At 37.8% G+C, this 13,894-nt stretch overlaps 6 protein-coding genes across 6 annotated transcripts in view; all 6 read left to right on the forward strand. All coding sequences in view use genetic code 12, as the record gives it.

Annotated features, from left to right (window-relative positions):
- KGF56_004550 (uncharacterized protein) overlaps positions 1-1,178 on the forward strand; it is a gene marked incomplete at both ends in the record, with an annotated part of 3,359 nt that extends 2,181 nt beyond the window's left edge. Inside the window, 2 exons of the mRNA XM_049326001.1 lie at positions 167-601; positions 903-1,178. Coding sequence (XP_049178416.1) covers positions 167-601; positions 903-1,178 — 711 coding nt within the window. The remainder of the gene's footprint in view (positions 1-166; positions 602-902) is intronic.
- A 1,672-nt stretch (positions 1,179-2,850) lies between these two features.
- On the forward strand, positions 2,851-4,538 carry KGF56_004551 (40S ribosomal uS8 domain-containing protein; the record flags this gene model as incomplete). The annotated part of the gene is made up of 2 exons (XM_049326002.1): positions 2,851-3,217; positions 4,150-4,538. 2 exons carry the CDS (start codon positions 2,851-2,853, stop codon positions 4,536-4,538), a joined length of 756 nt encoding a protein of 251 aa, XP_049178417.1.
- A 389-nt stretch (positions 4,539-4,927) lies between these two features.
- On the forward strand, positions 4,928-7,750 carry KGF56_004552 (uncharacterized protein; the record flags this gene model as incomplete). The annotated part of the gene is made up of 1 exon (XM_049326003.1): positions 4,928-7,750. The coding sequence occupies one exon, from the start codon at positions 4,928-4,930 to the stop codon at positions 7,748-7,750; it is 2,823 nt and encodes a 940-aa protein (XP_049178418.1).
- Positions 7,751-8,390: 640 nt separating this feature from the next.
- KGF56_004553 (uncharacterized protein) lies at positions 8,391-9,755 on the forward strand (the record flags this gene model as incomplete). Its single annotated transcript, XM_049326005.1, has 1 exon — positions 8,391-9,755. One exon carries the CDS (start codon positions 8,391-8,393, stop codon positions 9,753-9,755), a length of 1,365 nt encoding a protein of 454 aa, XP_049178419.1.
- A 759-nt stretch (positions 9,756-10,514) lies between these two features.
- On the forward strand, positions 10,515-12,041 carry KGF56_004554 (uncharacterized protein; the record flags this gene model as incomplete). Its single annotated transcript, XM_049326006.1, has 1 exon — positions 10,515-12,041. The coding sequence occupies one exon, from the start codon at positions 10,515-10,517 to the stop codon at positions 12,039-12,041; it is 1,527 nt and encodes a 508-aa protein (XP_049178420.1).
- Positions 12,042-12,858: 817 nt separating this feature from the next.
- Positions 12,859-13,689, forward strand: KGF56_004555 (uncharacterized protein; the record flags this gene model as incomplete). Its single annotated transcript, XM_049326007.1, has 1 exon — positions 12,859-13,689. The coding sequence occupies one exon, from the start codon at positions 12,859-12,861 to the stop codon at positions 13,687-13,689; it is 831 nt and encodes a 276-aa protein (XP_049178421.1).
- Between the last annotated feature and the right edge of the window lie 205 nt (positions 13,690-13,894).

Raw genomic sequence — 13,894 nt, forward strand, 5'->3', positions numbered from 1 at the left:
CCCCCCCCCCCCCCCCCCCCTGTTTACAATGTCGCAATATTTGAACTTGGCAGTAAGTACCCGATATTTCACCATTTTGCCCTCCTCCTTTTTTGACACTAGATTTGTCTAGTCTGTTTCTTTTTGTTTTTTTTATACTAACATGTTGTTTCTTCTTGTTCTATAGCAATTCAGCAATGTCACCGAACGATTCAGTATTGAGAGGCTCAAGTCTGAGTTTGCTTCAGTCCACCAAACTGTTTCCAAATTGCGTTCACCACAGGAATTTTTTGACTTTCGCCGCATTTCTAAACCAAGCAACTTTGGTGAAATCCAACAAAGAGTTAGTTATAATTTAGGATATTTCTCAGCCAACTATATTACTATTGTGATGATTTTGAGTGTTTATGCTTTGGTTACTAATTTGCTATTATTGTTTGTTTTGGCTTTTGTTATTTTGGGAGTATATGGTATTAACAAGTTGGGCGGTGAAGATTTGGTGACTCCATTTGGTAGAGTAAACACTTCACAGTTGTATACTGGATTATTGATTGTTGCTGTACCCTTGGGATTCTTGGCCAGTCCCATTTCAACTTTGATGTGGTTAATTGGACTGAGTATTGTTGGGATTGGTGGTCATGCTGCGTTTATGGAGAAGCCAATCGAGACGGTTTTTGAAGAGGAAGTGTAAGAAGTGAGATTTCATAGAGAGGTTGTGATTGCCTATAACATGGCTATATCGATATTAAACTATATTCAATTTGAAAGTTATACTATTTTCAACACACCCAAAAGTAATATGAATTGTATTAGTGATATAAAAAATAGACTCGCCATAATATCGAACAACACTATTGAGCAACACTATTGAGCAACACTATCGAGCAACACTATCGAGCAGAGCGAGATAGTGTTGTAACAAGCTACAAGCTGTTGCTTCACTATCGAGTAAAGCGAGATTACTGCTCCACTATCTCGCTCTGCTCGATAGTGTCGATAGTGTCGTTGAATCTAAAGAGGACATCAGTATGGCCTCCAACTCGCCACATTTCTCTAATAAGGTTAAAAAATATGTGGCTGATAGTGTCGGTGGCAGCTGGTGTGCTCAAGCTGGTGTGCCACACTATCGAGCACAGCGAGATAGTGGCGATGATGTTGGTGGCAGCTGGTGTGCTCCACTATCTCGCTCTGCTCGATAGTGTCGATGATGTCGGTTACAGCTGGTGCGCTTCACATCTCGCTGTGCTCGATAGTGTCGATGATGTTGGTGGCAGCTGGTGTGCTCCACTATCTCGCTCTGCTCGATAGTGTCGATGATGTCGGTTACAGCTGGTGCGCTTCACATCTCGCTGTGCTCGATAGTGTCGATGATGTTGGTGGCAGCTGGTGTGCTCCACTATCTCGCTCTGCTCGATAGTGTCGATGATGTCGGTTACAGCTGGTGCGCTTCACATCTCGCTGTGCTCGATAGTGTCGATGATGTTGGTGGCAGCTGGTGTGCTCCACTATCTCGCTCTGCTCGATAGTGTCGCCTTGAAGATTACTACATCAAATGTAAGAAATGCTTGATCTTTATTAAAAAAAATTTATACAACTGAGCAGAGCTCTCTTAGCAACGACAACCGATAAATTTTAAAACAAGATGAAAAAAAGGGGGGATTAGATACTCAGCTTAGTTCCTCTAAAATGGAGATTACATTTCCAACTTAGTTCTTCTCGAATCGAGATTAGATACCCAACTTTGTTCTTTTCAAAAAAAGATTAGATACCCAACTTAGTTCTTCTCCAGTGTCTTCTCTTGGCATTGTATCTGATTTTGTTATCAGTTCTAAGACGGATCCACTGAGGTAATGGTCTGTTTTGTTTTTGAGCTTTAGCCAATTTTTGCTTTGTCCTGAATGATTTTTGAGACTAAAAGTGATGTTAGTATTAGAATATCGACACTATTGACACTATCGACACTATCGACACTATCGAGCAGAGCGAGATAGTGGAGCACCATTTTGTAGACACTATCGAGCGACACTATCGACACTATCGAGCAGCACTAACTAACAACAGTTGCTAGCTTGTTACAACACTTTCTCGCTTTGCTCATTAGTGTTTCTCGCTTTGCTCGATAATGGAACACACTGATTGTCGCTGATACAGTGTTGAAAATGAGTTACATGGGGTAAATGTAACTCTCCCTCATGCAAACACATGTCCTCCCTCTTTTTCCCTTCTCCTCTCATAGTGGAGCAGCAATGACTAGTAACAGTGTGACACTGTCGAGTGACAATATCTCGCTTCGCTCGCTCGAGTGACAATATCTCGCTTCGCTCGCTCGAGTGACAATATCTCGCTTCGCTCGCTCGAGTGACAATATCTCGCTTCGCTCGCTCGAGTGACAATATCTCGCTTCGCTCGCTCGAGTGACAATATCTCGCTTCGCTCGCTCGGGTAACAATATCTCGCTTCGCTCGCTTGCTAGTGTCTGCTTCTTCTATCCCTCTTGCCCTCTCACACACGGCCTCAAATACATACAGGCATTGTTAATGATTCAATAAATTATACTCTTCACTAAGGAGAGAAAATTTTCAAACCTTGGGAAAAAAATGAAAAATTCCAAAACGTTTTTTTCTTCTGGCGAAAAAAAAAAGGAAAAAGCACGTGACCAATGAAGAGCCAAAAAGAGGTTTTTTTTTTTTTTTCTTTCTTTTCTTTTCTCTTTGTATGAAGGAGACTGAAAAATTTGAAAAAAAAAAAAAGAGAGGGAGAGAGAGAGAGAGAGAGAGGAGAAGAGAGAGCTTGTTAGAGGAATCTTTTTTTTTTTTCACATTTTACTTTGACCTAGTTAACTAGTAATAAACACCAGTATATACATTAAACATGACTAGAACTTCAGTCTTAGCAGATGCTTTAAATGCCATTAATAATGCCGAAAAAACCGGTAAGAGACAAGTGCTTCTTAGACCATCATCAAAAGTTATTATCAGATTTTTGACTGTTATGCAGAAACACGGTTATATTGGAGAGTTTGAATATATCGATGACCACAGATCAGGTAAGATTGTTGTTCAGTTAAATGGTAGATTGAACAAATGTGGTGTTATCTCACCAAGATTCAACGTCAAGATTGGAGATATCGAAAGATGGACTGATAACTTATTACCAGCTAGACAATTCGGTTACGTTATCTTAACTACTTCGGCTGGTATCATGGATCACGAAGAAGCCAGAAGAAAGCATGTTTCGGGTAAGATTTTAGGTTTTGTTTATTAAAAGAAGGGAGACGAAAGAAGTAAGGGCCATAATATACATTTGTAATAATAACCACATCATTATCCATCACTACAAATCATGGTAAACTAATTGGATTACTGCTATTCAATTTTGTCCATATATTAGATTATCATAACTCTCTCCTCCTCTGTCATTTAGCCCTCTGTCATTTAGCCCTCTGCCCTATATCTCTGCCCTATATCTCTGTCCTTTACTGCAAGATAAAAGTATCGTATCTGTTATGTCTGTAAAGTTTCGCGCAAAGTAGGTCATAGCCCTATACACTATATATATCTCGTGACACACCTTTTTTCCCGGTTTCATTTTGTTCCAATTTTTTTTTTCAGTGCGCTCCACTGCGAATCTCTCAGAGCCCTTTGAAAAAAAGTGAGTGAAATTTTAATCTATACTAGTGGAGACTCCCATTCATTAGATACTAGGAATACTCAAATAAACGCCAAATATGTCAGCTGGTATGTTTTTACCATAAGATATGAGAGAATGAATGAATGAATCTATATGATAAGTCACAGAAAATCGCTCTTTGGGGACCTGAAATAGGAAGGAATAGAGACCAAACGGAAACATCTTTCTTGATAGTTGAAATTTAAATGATCAGTAGTGACTTACGGGTTTGTCTGCCAGAATGGGTCTTTTATCGAGTCTGTGGGTTTTAAATTTCAGACAGATAAACTTACTTGGACTAGACCCTTATTCTGAAAGCAGCCAACACACGGGAGGGCTAATAAAGATGCGGGCGCTATGCTTGTTTGTGGGAACTATGCTTGTTTGTGGGGGATGCGGGAGCTATGCTTGTTTGCGAGGAGGAAGGAGACCCATTCATTTCAAATCATCTCAGTTATTCTCAATTTCTACTTTTATTTCTATACTAACCCATATATTTAGATCGTTCCCAAGTTTTTGGTGTTGCAAGAATCTTTGCCTCATTCAACGATACATTTGTACATGTCACTGATTTATCAGGAAAAGAAACCATTGCCAGAGTTACTGGTGGTATGAAAGTCAAGGCTGACAGAGACGAATCTTCTCCATACGCTGCGATGTTGGCTGCACAAGATGTTGCTGCTAAATGTAAAGAAGTTGGTATCACTGCCGTTCACATCAAATTAAGAGCTACTGGAGGTACCAAGACCAAAACTCCAGGTCCAGGTGGTCAGTCTGCTTTGAGAGCCTTGGCAAGATCAGGTTTAAGAATTGGAAGAATCGAAGATGTTACACCAGTTCCATCTGATTCTACTAGAAGAAAAGGTGGTAGAAGAGGTAGAAGATTATAGTTTGTGTATGCACAACAAACTCATACATCAACCACACTCACACACACACACTCACCCACACATACATCTACCCATCTACCTACCTACTCCTTCCCACTCACAATTACGTGTAATCCACAATTATTTTTCATCATTACAAAAATGTATTTTAGTATAATTTCAAACAAGAGGGACAAAGTTTACCGTGTAATGCTATAAATATACACCAAAAAATAGTAAAGTAAGTATATCTGTATTGAAACTCTCATTGGATCTACTACGGATCTTTCATGGCTTTGCTCTAAAACTATCATGGGCTTTAGGAACTTGTTCTTGATCATTTCATCTCTCATCTTTTTTATTCTCATTTTGCTTTTGTAGTACAACTATTTTTTTCATTGAAACTATTTATGAATAGACTGCAATGTACTATCTTGTTGAAGCTGAAAAGATTGTTGTCGCTAAGAAGCAGAAATATTGAACGGCTGCTTAATACTTATACATCTAGAAGTACTATTCATGTAGCAATTAACCTATTATTTCCTGGTTTGGGAGATCCAATTTATAACGATCAATACAAGAGAATTGATCATTTGATTAGTTTGAAATTGAAACTGAAACCAAAAACTCGAGAGTATGAGCAAATTGCCTTGATTAAAGAAAGGAAAGCAAACGTTTCAAGTGCCGACGCAAAAGAAGAAGTCGAAGTGGAAGCAAAAGTGGAGGCGGAAGGTCAATTTCTGAAAATAGTTGAAAAAAATAGTTGTGTTTTGGACCAGCTCAATGCCATATTATCCATTTCCAACACTGACGAACTCATTGTGAAGAATGTACTATTTTCTTCTGGAATGGAGTACGAAAAAGAAGATGAGTTTTACAATGAGTTGCTTGAGTTTGATAAGTTGAATAAGCGAACGAGATTCAATCCAATTATACTATGCGGTAATATAGAGGAACTTCAAATGCAAGGAACTGAGCACGAATTTATCAAAATAAAGCACAACTCTAAAGCAGTTGCTTCACTTTTGAAAAAATTGGCATATATTGGTGAAGCTGCGTTGAACCACTACTGGGGTATACACGGACTTGGTACACCAAAGGTACTAAAATACTCATCCATTTTTCATGCTTCGGGGCTACTCTTGGCTTTTACTCCTAAAGTTAGGATGTTTGTTCAAAAAAGTATACAAAATGAAGCTCATTATAAGAATATCATTCTTCAATATTTAGGAGCAACGGTTTTAATCAATGGGAAATTGTCAAAACACTTTGTAACAAGTTTGGCAAACTTTGCTCAAGGCAAATCATCATCTTCGAAGCGAACTCCAAAGACTATACATGAATTCAAAAAGCTTTTGAAGCAGACAGAAGTGCCAATAGTCGATACGTCATTGCTTGCACGGTTTGCCACTTTAAGCATAGACAAAAATATAAAAAGATACAATATTCTCCATGGCTTGAAGTCAAGTATTTCGTTGTCAGATGTCCGAGACACGATAACCACGTTAAACACGCGGGATTATATGGCCTCATATGGAAAACTTTTGCTACAGGACTATCAAAACTATGGGTTGCCGGTATTACAAGTTGTGCATGAAGATTTAGAGATGGAGGTTTCCTTTGCTGATAAGATATGTTTAACAAACACAATTAAATTCGCTGACTTTGATTTACCCGTTGTCAAGAACAGAAGCCCAGAAGAATATTCACCTTACAAGATCAGCCTACCGTTGGTGAATAATAATTTGATCAACAAAATTTTGCTATTGAATAAATATTATCTTCACCATCAGTTTAGTCGTAGATGCAAACACAAGGGCCGTGGGGTAAAAGCAATTATTCGAAGTTTTGAACTTTTTGGAAACTTGTCATTTGTTTATTTTATGCAAATGGCCAAAGAGGAGTATTTGGTCAACTTCAAGAATTGCCACATGCGAGTGAAACACATCAAGGCCATTTTTTGGTTTTTCATGAGCCCTGCATTCAAAATGTTTGTGGTTAAGAGTGCAGGTCTTTTAACACATATAGTAGATACAAGAAGTCTTTTTCCAAAGGACACCACAAAGAGTACTCTTCAAGCTTTACAAGAAATATCCGTTGCACAGTTTAATCAGTTATTTGGCTGTTTATCTGAAGAGCAAAAGCAAATGTGGTGCCGTCACTTGTTCGGGAGGTTTGTTGAAGTGGCATCCCAGCTCGATCAGCACTTAATAGAGGACTTTTTTATTGAGCTAACTGAACAATTGTTGGAAAGGAACAAAATTTTTGATTATGCTATTGATAAAGCACCAAGCTTGAACATTCAAAGACAGCTTAGTCAGGTGAATTGCGAAGAGATTTCAAAAGAACGCGAGTCGCAATACTATAGACTAGCTTTGTCGTTGTTGACTTATTTAAACGTTGAGCAACAAATCACTTTACCGATTGCCAAACTATTGTCTAATAAAAATCATCTTTTGAGTATTTTACTTGTCAAACTCGGATACCAAAATATTGTAAAGATTGGTTATTTGGCAAGTAAAGAGTCTTGCCAAGAGCTTGGTAGAGCTATTTTAAGGGAAGTCTCGAATTACCAAGGCGACTTGGAGAAATCGTTAATAACTTCTTATATCAGCGCCACATTGGAGTTCAGATTGGGAAGGTTGTTTACTGGAAACTTTTGGGAATATGATTTCACTGGGGATGCGAGTCCTCCTCAAGTCAATTTTGACTCAACAATTAAAAGACTATTACTAGTAAATAACCAAATTGCTGATAAATTTTTTACAAGAATAGGAATGACCAGCATTTTACCTGTGGGCGAGGTATTGAAGAATCATGGCGTATTTGGTCATGAAATTTACACTTTTCATTTGAATCGAATATTGACAAACTCGCGACTAACTGGTTCGGTGAGGGAAACAGTTTTTGAATTGTTTTATGACCGGAGATTCAAAAGGAAAATTAACAAGGTAACCGGTATGAACATGCCAACAATAGTACATTCAAAGTATAAACATGTTTATCAAGATTTGATAAGGAGTGAACGTTGCAGACTAATAGAGGGCTCCATAATCGATGACATTAATTTTAACCAATTTTTAACTATCCAGTATTACAGCGATCAAGAAAAATTACAGCATTGGTTGGAGGTGCTAGTAGGGCAGTTGGTCACAAAGCTTGAAGCTTGTGTCGATGATTATGATAGGGACGCAGTAATATACAAATTCAAACAATCCATTGGAGCTGAATGACAATAAAAAAAAAAAAAAGAAGCTAGTTGTATAGAAAAGACTTTTTCACTGGAAAGGTAGTTGCCTAAAGACTTTCTTACCAATAAGTGAGTGATGTATAGAACTATTGGTACAAGGGAAAGAAGAAAAAGACCCATCAACCCCTCCCTTCGCTCTATCTTTTCAGTGGGGAGCAAGGTAACGGTAACTTATTCCGTATACCGTTTGAACAAGTCACCATCAGCACAACCTAGAATTAAAAGGTAGTTCTCCTGGTGAATGCCTTTCCCTCCCTCTTTCTCCCCCCCTCTTCTATTAAAAGAAGATATGGGAATTTTTTACCTAATTTGGTGTACATGTTCCAGTACTGCATATCAACACTGATTGCAAAAAAAAAGAAAATGTACTAAAGAGTTTTTTATAATGGGATAGTTTAATCACTTATCAACACCACTTGAGATAAGGTATGAGGAAATATTATGGGTGTATTTTTATTTTTACTTGATTTGATTGTTGGATCCTTGTTGGATCCTTCTTTCTATCTGAGCCTATATATATAAGCATCTTTCGTTGTTGTTGTTGTTGTTTTTTTTTTGTAGTTTAGTTTAGTTTTCTCTTTACTCTATAGAGAAACATCTTGGATAGAATATAAGATTTTACAATGATTCAATTGTTGGTATTTGTTAGTGGTTTAGTTTTGGTCTTGTTTTTATCCTTCAACCAGGGCATTGTTATTATCAAAAAGTATTTTGTCGGTAACAAGAGTCCAATAAGAGATAAAGAAAGAACGCTTTCATCATCGTCCAAGGTGAAAGTAGAGACAAATAAAGGAGTTTACGGCAGCAATGAGTCAATCCAAGAACCCACGCCATTGATGATTACTCCTGAGGAGGTTAAAACGTATGACGATAGACCTTGGAGGCCTTTTAGGTGGCCATATCATCAGACTATGTCTATTTTCAAATTAGACTTAAATCACTGGCTTGATATGGATAAGTACTATCACCACTATATTGAAGAGAGGAAAAGGATCAGATTAAAGTATGGAAAGGAAAATTATGATTGGTTGCCCGAAGGTTATGATGCATGTAAGGAGTTGATGGAAATGGTAAGCGACCATATGGTCAAAAGGTATCCCTTGTTATTCACCCTTTTAAAAGATGGCGACTGGGCTACGCAGGGAAAGATATTTAGGAATGAATTGACACAAGAGGTTTTGGACATGACTTTACCGTTAAAACAGCATCCATTAATATTTGTATCGAAGATGGCTAAGGAAGATATTTTTGTTGTATTGAAGAGCCCAAAAGATAACTTGCATTACCTTGTTGCTGCAGCGGTGTCATACCCTGGAGGTTCTTTTAGAGTTGATCAAAAAATAGGCAAACATCTTGATGCCATTCATAGTGTTGTTCCGTATTATGAAACGAAATTGAAGAAGTCGATGGAAAGATGGTTTGACAAAATGAGACCTGAAGATCCAGTTGAAAGAGCAAGTTTCTATATTACTTGGGACACAAAACTTAGAGTGAACAATGTTTTTCAAGTTCCTGAAGTTAACCCAAATGTGGATTCTGAGTTGAAGGAAACAGATTTCCGCAAGTTTTGTGTGCGTGTGGAAAGACAAACTTTGAGACGTTTACCAAGATCAGATGCCATCATTTTCACTAATCACCCTGTTTTTTACTCTATAGACGAGATGAAGGATGAGCCAATGATTCCTTCAATTCTTAGGAAAATCCTTTATGAAGGTCCTAAAGATATCATAAAGTACAAAAACTTTGAAAGATTTAGAGATTACTTAGCACCATATTTGGACTCATTAGTTGAGAGACAAAAAAAGTTGGGAATCATTACTGATGAAACCCCCTTGAAAACACAACCAAATTACCCTTTTGCTCATTGGGTCAAGGATAATGCGTGTAGATCAGAAACAGAGGGGTGGACTAACCCTAGTCCAAGTTATGATAAGAAACATATGAAAACACAAGACTTTCATAAGTCTAAATTGGCTTCTAATGAGTAGTTATTGAAATCTTCTTTTTTGTTTAGGGAAAAAGTAAATTTGATTATATACATGAGACATTTGCTGTGATTTCCTTGATACTCTTTAGAAAGTTTGAAATCTTCTTCCCGCTTTTTGTAACTCTTGCAACCTTTTTTGCAGCCTTTTGCCATTTTTTTTGCAACTTTTTTTGCAGCTATTTCTATAAAAAAAATTTTGCAAAAAGAAAAACAAACCCAAAGAGCCAAAACAAGTATGTGAATATGGAAAAGCCAAAGTAAATGTTAGCTAGAGTATCACTACATGTTGCTAACTACATATCACGACTCTAATCACATATCACAACTCTAATCACATAATGGTGCTAGTTGGTTTCAAACGACTTTGATCAACAGTAACAAAGAAATGTCGGCCATCAATTGAAAAATTTCGCAACCAAGTGAAAAAAAAAAAAAAAAAAAGTCGGCTAAAGAACCGACCCGGTAACTTTTTTTTCTCCGGAATCTATACCGAAAGGAAAATAAGAAAAAGCCGGTACTAGTTGATAATATTAGAGAAATCCTTTGACACAGCCTTCCTTGTCTTATCAGCTGGCAAATTACAAGTGGAATTTAGAACATCTAGAACTTTTGCTCGGAATATTATTATTGTTGTCTTTATCTCTTTATCATTGACAATAATAACCAACAAAAAACATCATCCATCCATATATCTCACCAGGGTGACGGGATTCTATTAGCCGTTATTTTTAGGGAAAGGTAAATGGGATGGCTCTTCCGAATGAATGAGATCACATCACCAGTATCTATCAAAGTAGTTCTAACCTGTCTTTTGTGGTACACGGTGTCATCCATCACTTCGCAACTAACGAAGCTTATATTAGTTAAATTCACTTACCCATTGTTCCTATCTCAATGTCAATTTGTTTTAGGTGCAACTTTGGCGTTTTCTGTCCTTGTTATATCAAAATATTTCCCTTCTTTTGCAAACCAGTTCCCTCCCGGTAGTCTTCCCGAATCTGGCCAACAGTCAATTCCTATTATATCGTTACGGGTACTTTTGAAGATTTTCCCGCTTGGTTTATTCCAGTTTACGGGTAAATTCTTTTCGCTTAGTGCCACCTCCTTGATTCCATTGCCTACAATCTCAAGCATCAAAGCATTGAGTCCCTTGCTAATTGTTATTGGATACCGAACTATATATCGAGTGGAGTTTCCAGTAGTCACCTACTTCTCTTTGGCGCCTTTATTATTTGGAGTTATATTGATCATTATATCTGATTCAGTGAGAAACAACAATCCTGCTAGTTTAACACAGTTATTAGACAGTAACGAGCAAAAGCATAATGACGAATTAGACGCTAAGCAAGTAAAGGGGATTGCCTTGTGCCTCTTGAGCACAGTTGTGTTTGCAGCGCAGAACATTTACGGGAAACAATTAATTACATGGGGCAATGATGGTCAGCCACGTAACCCTGTGTCTTTGGTCTTGAATACAAATCCCGTGCCACCATCAACCCCAGTATCTGCTTTCAACGTTGAAAAACTGCCACAGCTATTGTTTTCAAACACCAAGAGTAATTTGAACAATGCAAATACAATGAGTAAATTTCTTTATGCGAGACAAAGAAATAACTCAATAAAACTACCGTATTCAACGTCGGATTTGACCTTAGATGAGATGAAGGAGAGTTTTCATTTGGCGCTGGCGCCATCGCCATCAACACAACAACAACAACAAAATCTATCACCAAGTTACGCCGCTACTGTTTCCCAAAACAACACCAATATTTACAACCCCTTTGCATATTTTATCTACAAATTTGAGCTCGACAAAATTGCCAAACCTGACAAAATGACAATTGTCTTTTACTGTTCCTTAATTGGATCCTTTTTTTCGATTGGAGGTTTCGTTATGAACGAATTACCCAAGATGTACTTACAATTCAATACAGACCTTAGTTTAAACCAACCAGTCAGCAGCACATCTTCTTCATATGGATTGGTAACAATATTGATGCTTATACTACTAAACAGCTTGTCACATTTTTTACAAACGCTTTTAGCATTTCATCTTTTGGGATCTATGCCAGCATTATCTTATTCCATCGCATCAGTATTGAAAAGAATTGTTTTGATAACCGTGAGTATAGTGTTTACTTTGGGTTATGCTGATGGTTCTAATGGCCGACATTGGCAAAGGATTACAACAGAGCAGATGATCGGACTAGTATCAATTGCTACCGGCTTATACTGCTATGATCGATGGGGCTCATGTAGTGTAAATGTTAATAGACAAAAGGGATAAACGACACTATCGAGCGACACTATCGAGCGGAGCGAGATAGTGGAGCAGCCCTTAATAGTAACACTATCGACGCTATCGAGCAGCTCTTTATAGCAACACTATCGACGCTATCGAGCAGCTCTTTATAGCAACACTATCGACGCTATCGAGCAGCTCTTTATAGCAACACTATCGACGCTATCGAGCGGAGTCAATGCTGCTCGATAGTGTCATTAGTCAGTGCTGCTCAACTATCTCGTTCTGCTCGATAGTGTCGCTCGATAGTGTCATTAGTCAGTGCTGCTCAACTATCTCGCTCTGCTCGATAGTGGCGCTCGATAGTGTCAATAGTCAGTGCTGCTCCACTATCTCGCTCTGCTCGAATCACAGCGAGCTATCACAGCGAGCTATCACAGCGAGCTATCACAGCGACGATAGTGGCGCTCGATAGTGACTTAATGTTCGGAGACTAGAATGCCCAGTTGGGAACTCTTGTGAATACTTCACAACCCAACCACGCCCGTAATTTCCTTGACTAACTATTTTTAAAATGGAAAAAGAAAAACTTTTTCTCTTTTAAAAAACAACTAGTATTACTATAGTATGCGTTGTAGAGAGCGACAACCGTAGAGATTGTGGGAATAACAAATAAAGTCATTCCGCTAATTGTCACCCTACAATAATACACATACATGTACAATAGAGAAGAAGAAGAAGAAGAAGAAGAAGAAGAAGAAGAAGTGTTGGATTTTGATTTGAATTTTTTTTCTTCCTTTTGTCTCTCAATCGATGACGCGCAAAACAGGGGGAAATTTTATTGTGCTAATTTTTATTGTATATGATGAATGGTGATAAGTTCTTAAAGGCATTTACACAGAGCAATAAGGAAAACTTGACAAGGGAGCTCTTCACTATGAAAAGTGTTGTTGTATTTATATTATATTATTGTATTGCGGTTGTCTCTGCAATTGGATTCAAAGGTGTCATTGAGGGTATTCCTGAACAAGTGACTATTGATTTACCAAAAGACTCGATACGTATAGTGCCGAATATCGATAATTATCCACAACGGTTCAAAGTAGATCTATACAGTCTCAATGATGACAAGAAACAAGCTGATTTTAAACAGGTTACAGCTGTGGTGAGCAAAGATTATCAATTCAAGTTTGAAGATTTGGCCATTGGGGAGTACGAGTTGGTGATATCTTCATACGATTTTACCTTTGTACACAATAGATATAGAGTCAGAGTTGATCGAGATACTATAACTGCTTATCAAGACCCATTAGGCGAAGAAACGTATAACATAACATCGGCAATCGAGGTGAGTAAGGTCAAACCACTCAAAATTAAGTTTAAACAAGTCAAGCAGTTTTACCCAAAAACAGGTCAATCACTTGCCGATATGGTGATAAACAGCCCCTTTGGGTTTATATTCAAGAATACAACATACACAGTCATTTTTGTCGTGTGTATGGCAATAATGGCAGCACCATACATCTTGCAGTATGTAAATCCTGAATTAGCAGCTGAGTTGAACGGGAAAGGATTGCAAGCAAGTGAGGAAAAAGTAGTGAGAAGCAGTGCACTAGAACCACCAACTATAGTTAATACAGGGGAGCTGACAGCAACAAAGAAAAGTGGGTCATCTGTGAAAAGGAGACGCTGAAATAATGATTTCTCATGGACCATGAATGGATCTTGGAAATCGTCTTTTTCAATGCCTAAATAAGTCTACAATATTTATTTAGTATTCTATTGTTGCATTGTTGCATCTGAAGTTTTTACATTAAAATTGAAATTTTCACTATGAAGCAGTACCTTTAAGGAATAGAGCAAGTAGACCTCTTATACAACAATAATGCATACATTTA

The sequence above is a fragment of the Candida oxycetoniae genome (genome assembly GCF_023343755.2).
Source record: "Candida oxycetoniae strain CBS 10844 chromosome Unknown scaffold12, whole genome shotgun sequence".
Classification (NCBI taxonomy): Eukaryota; Fungi; Ascomycota; class Pichiomycetes; order Serinales; family Debaryomycetaceae; genus Lodderomyces; species Lodderomyces oxycetoniae.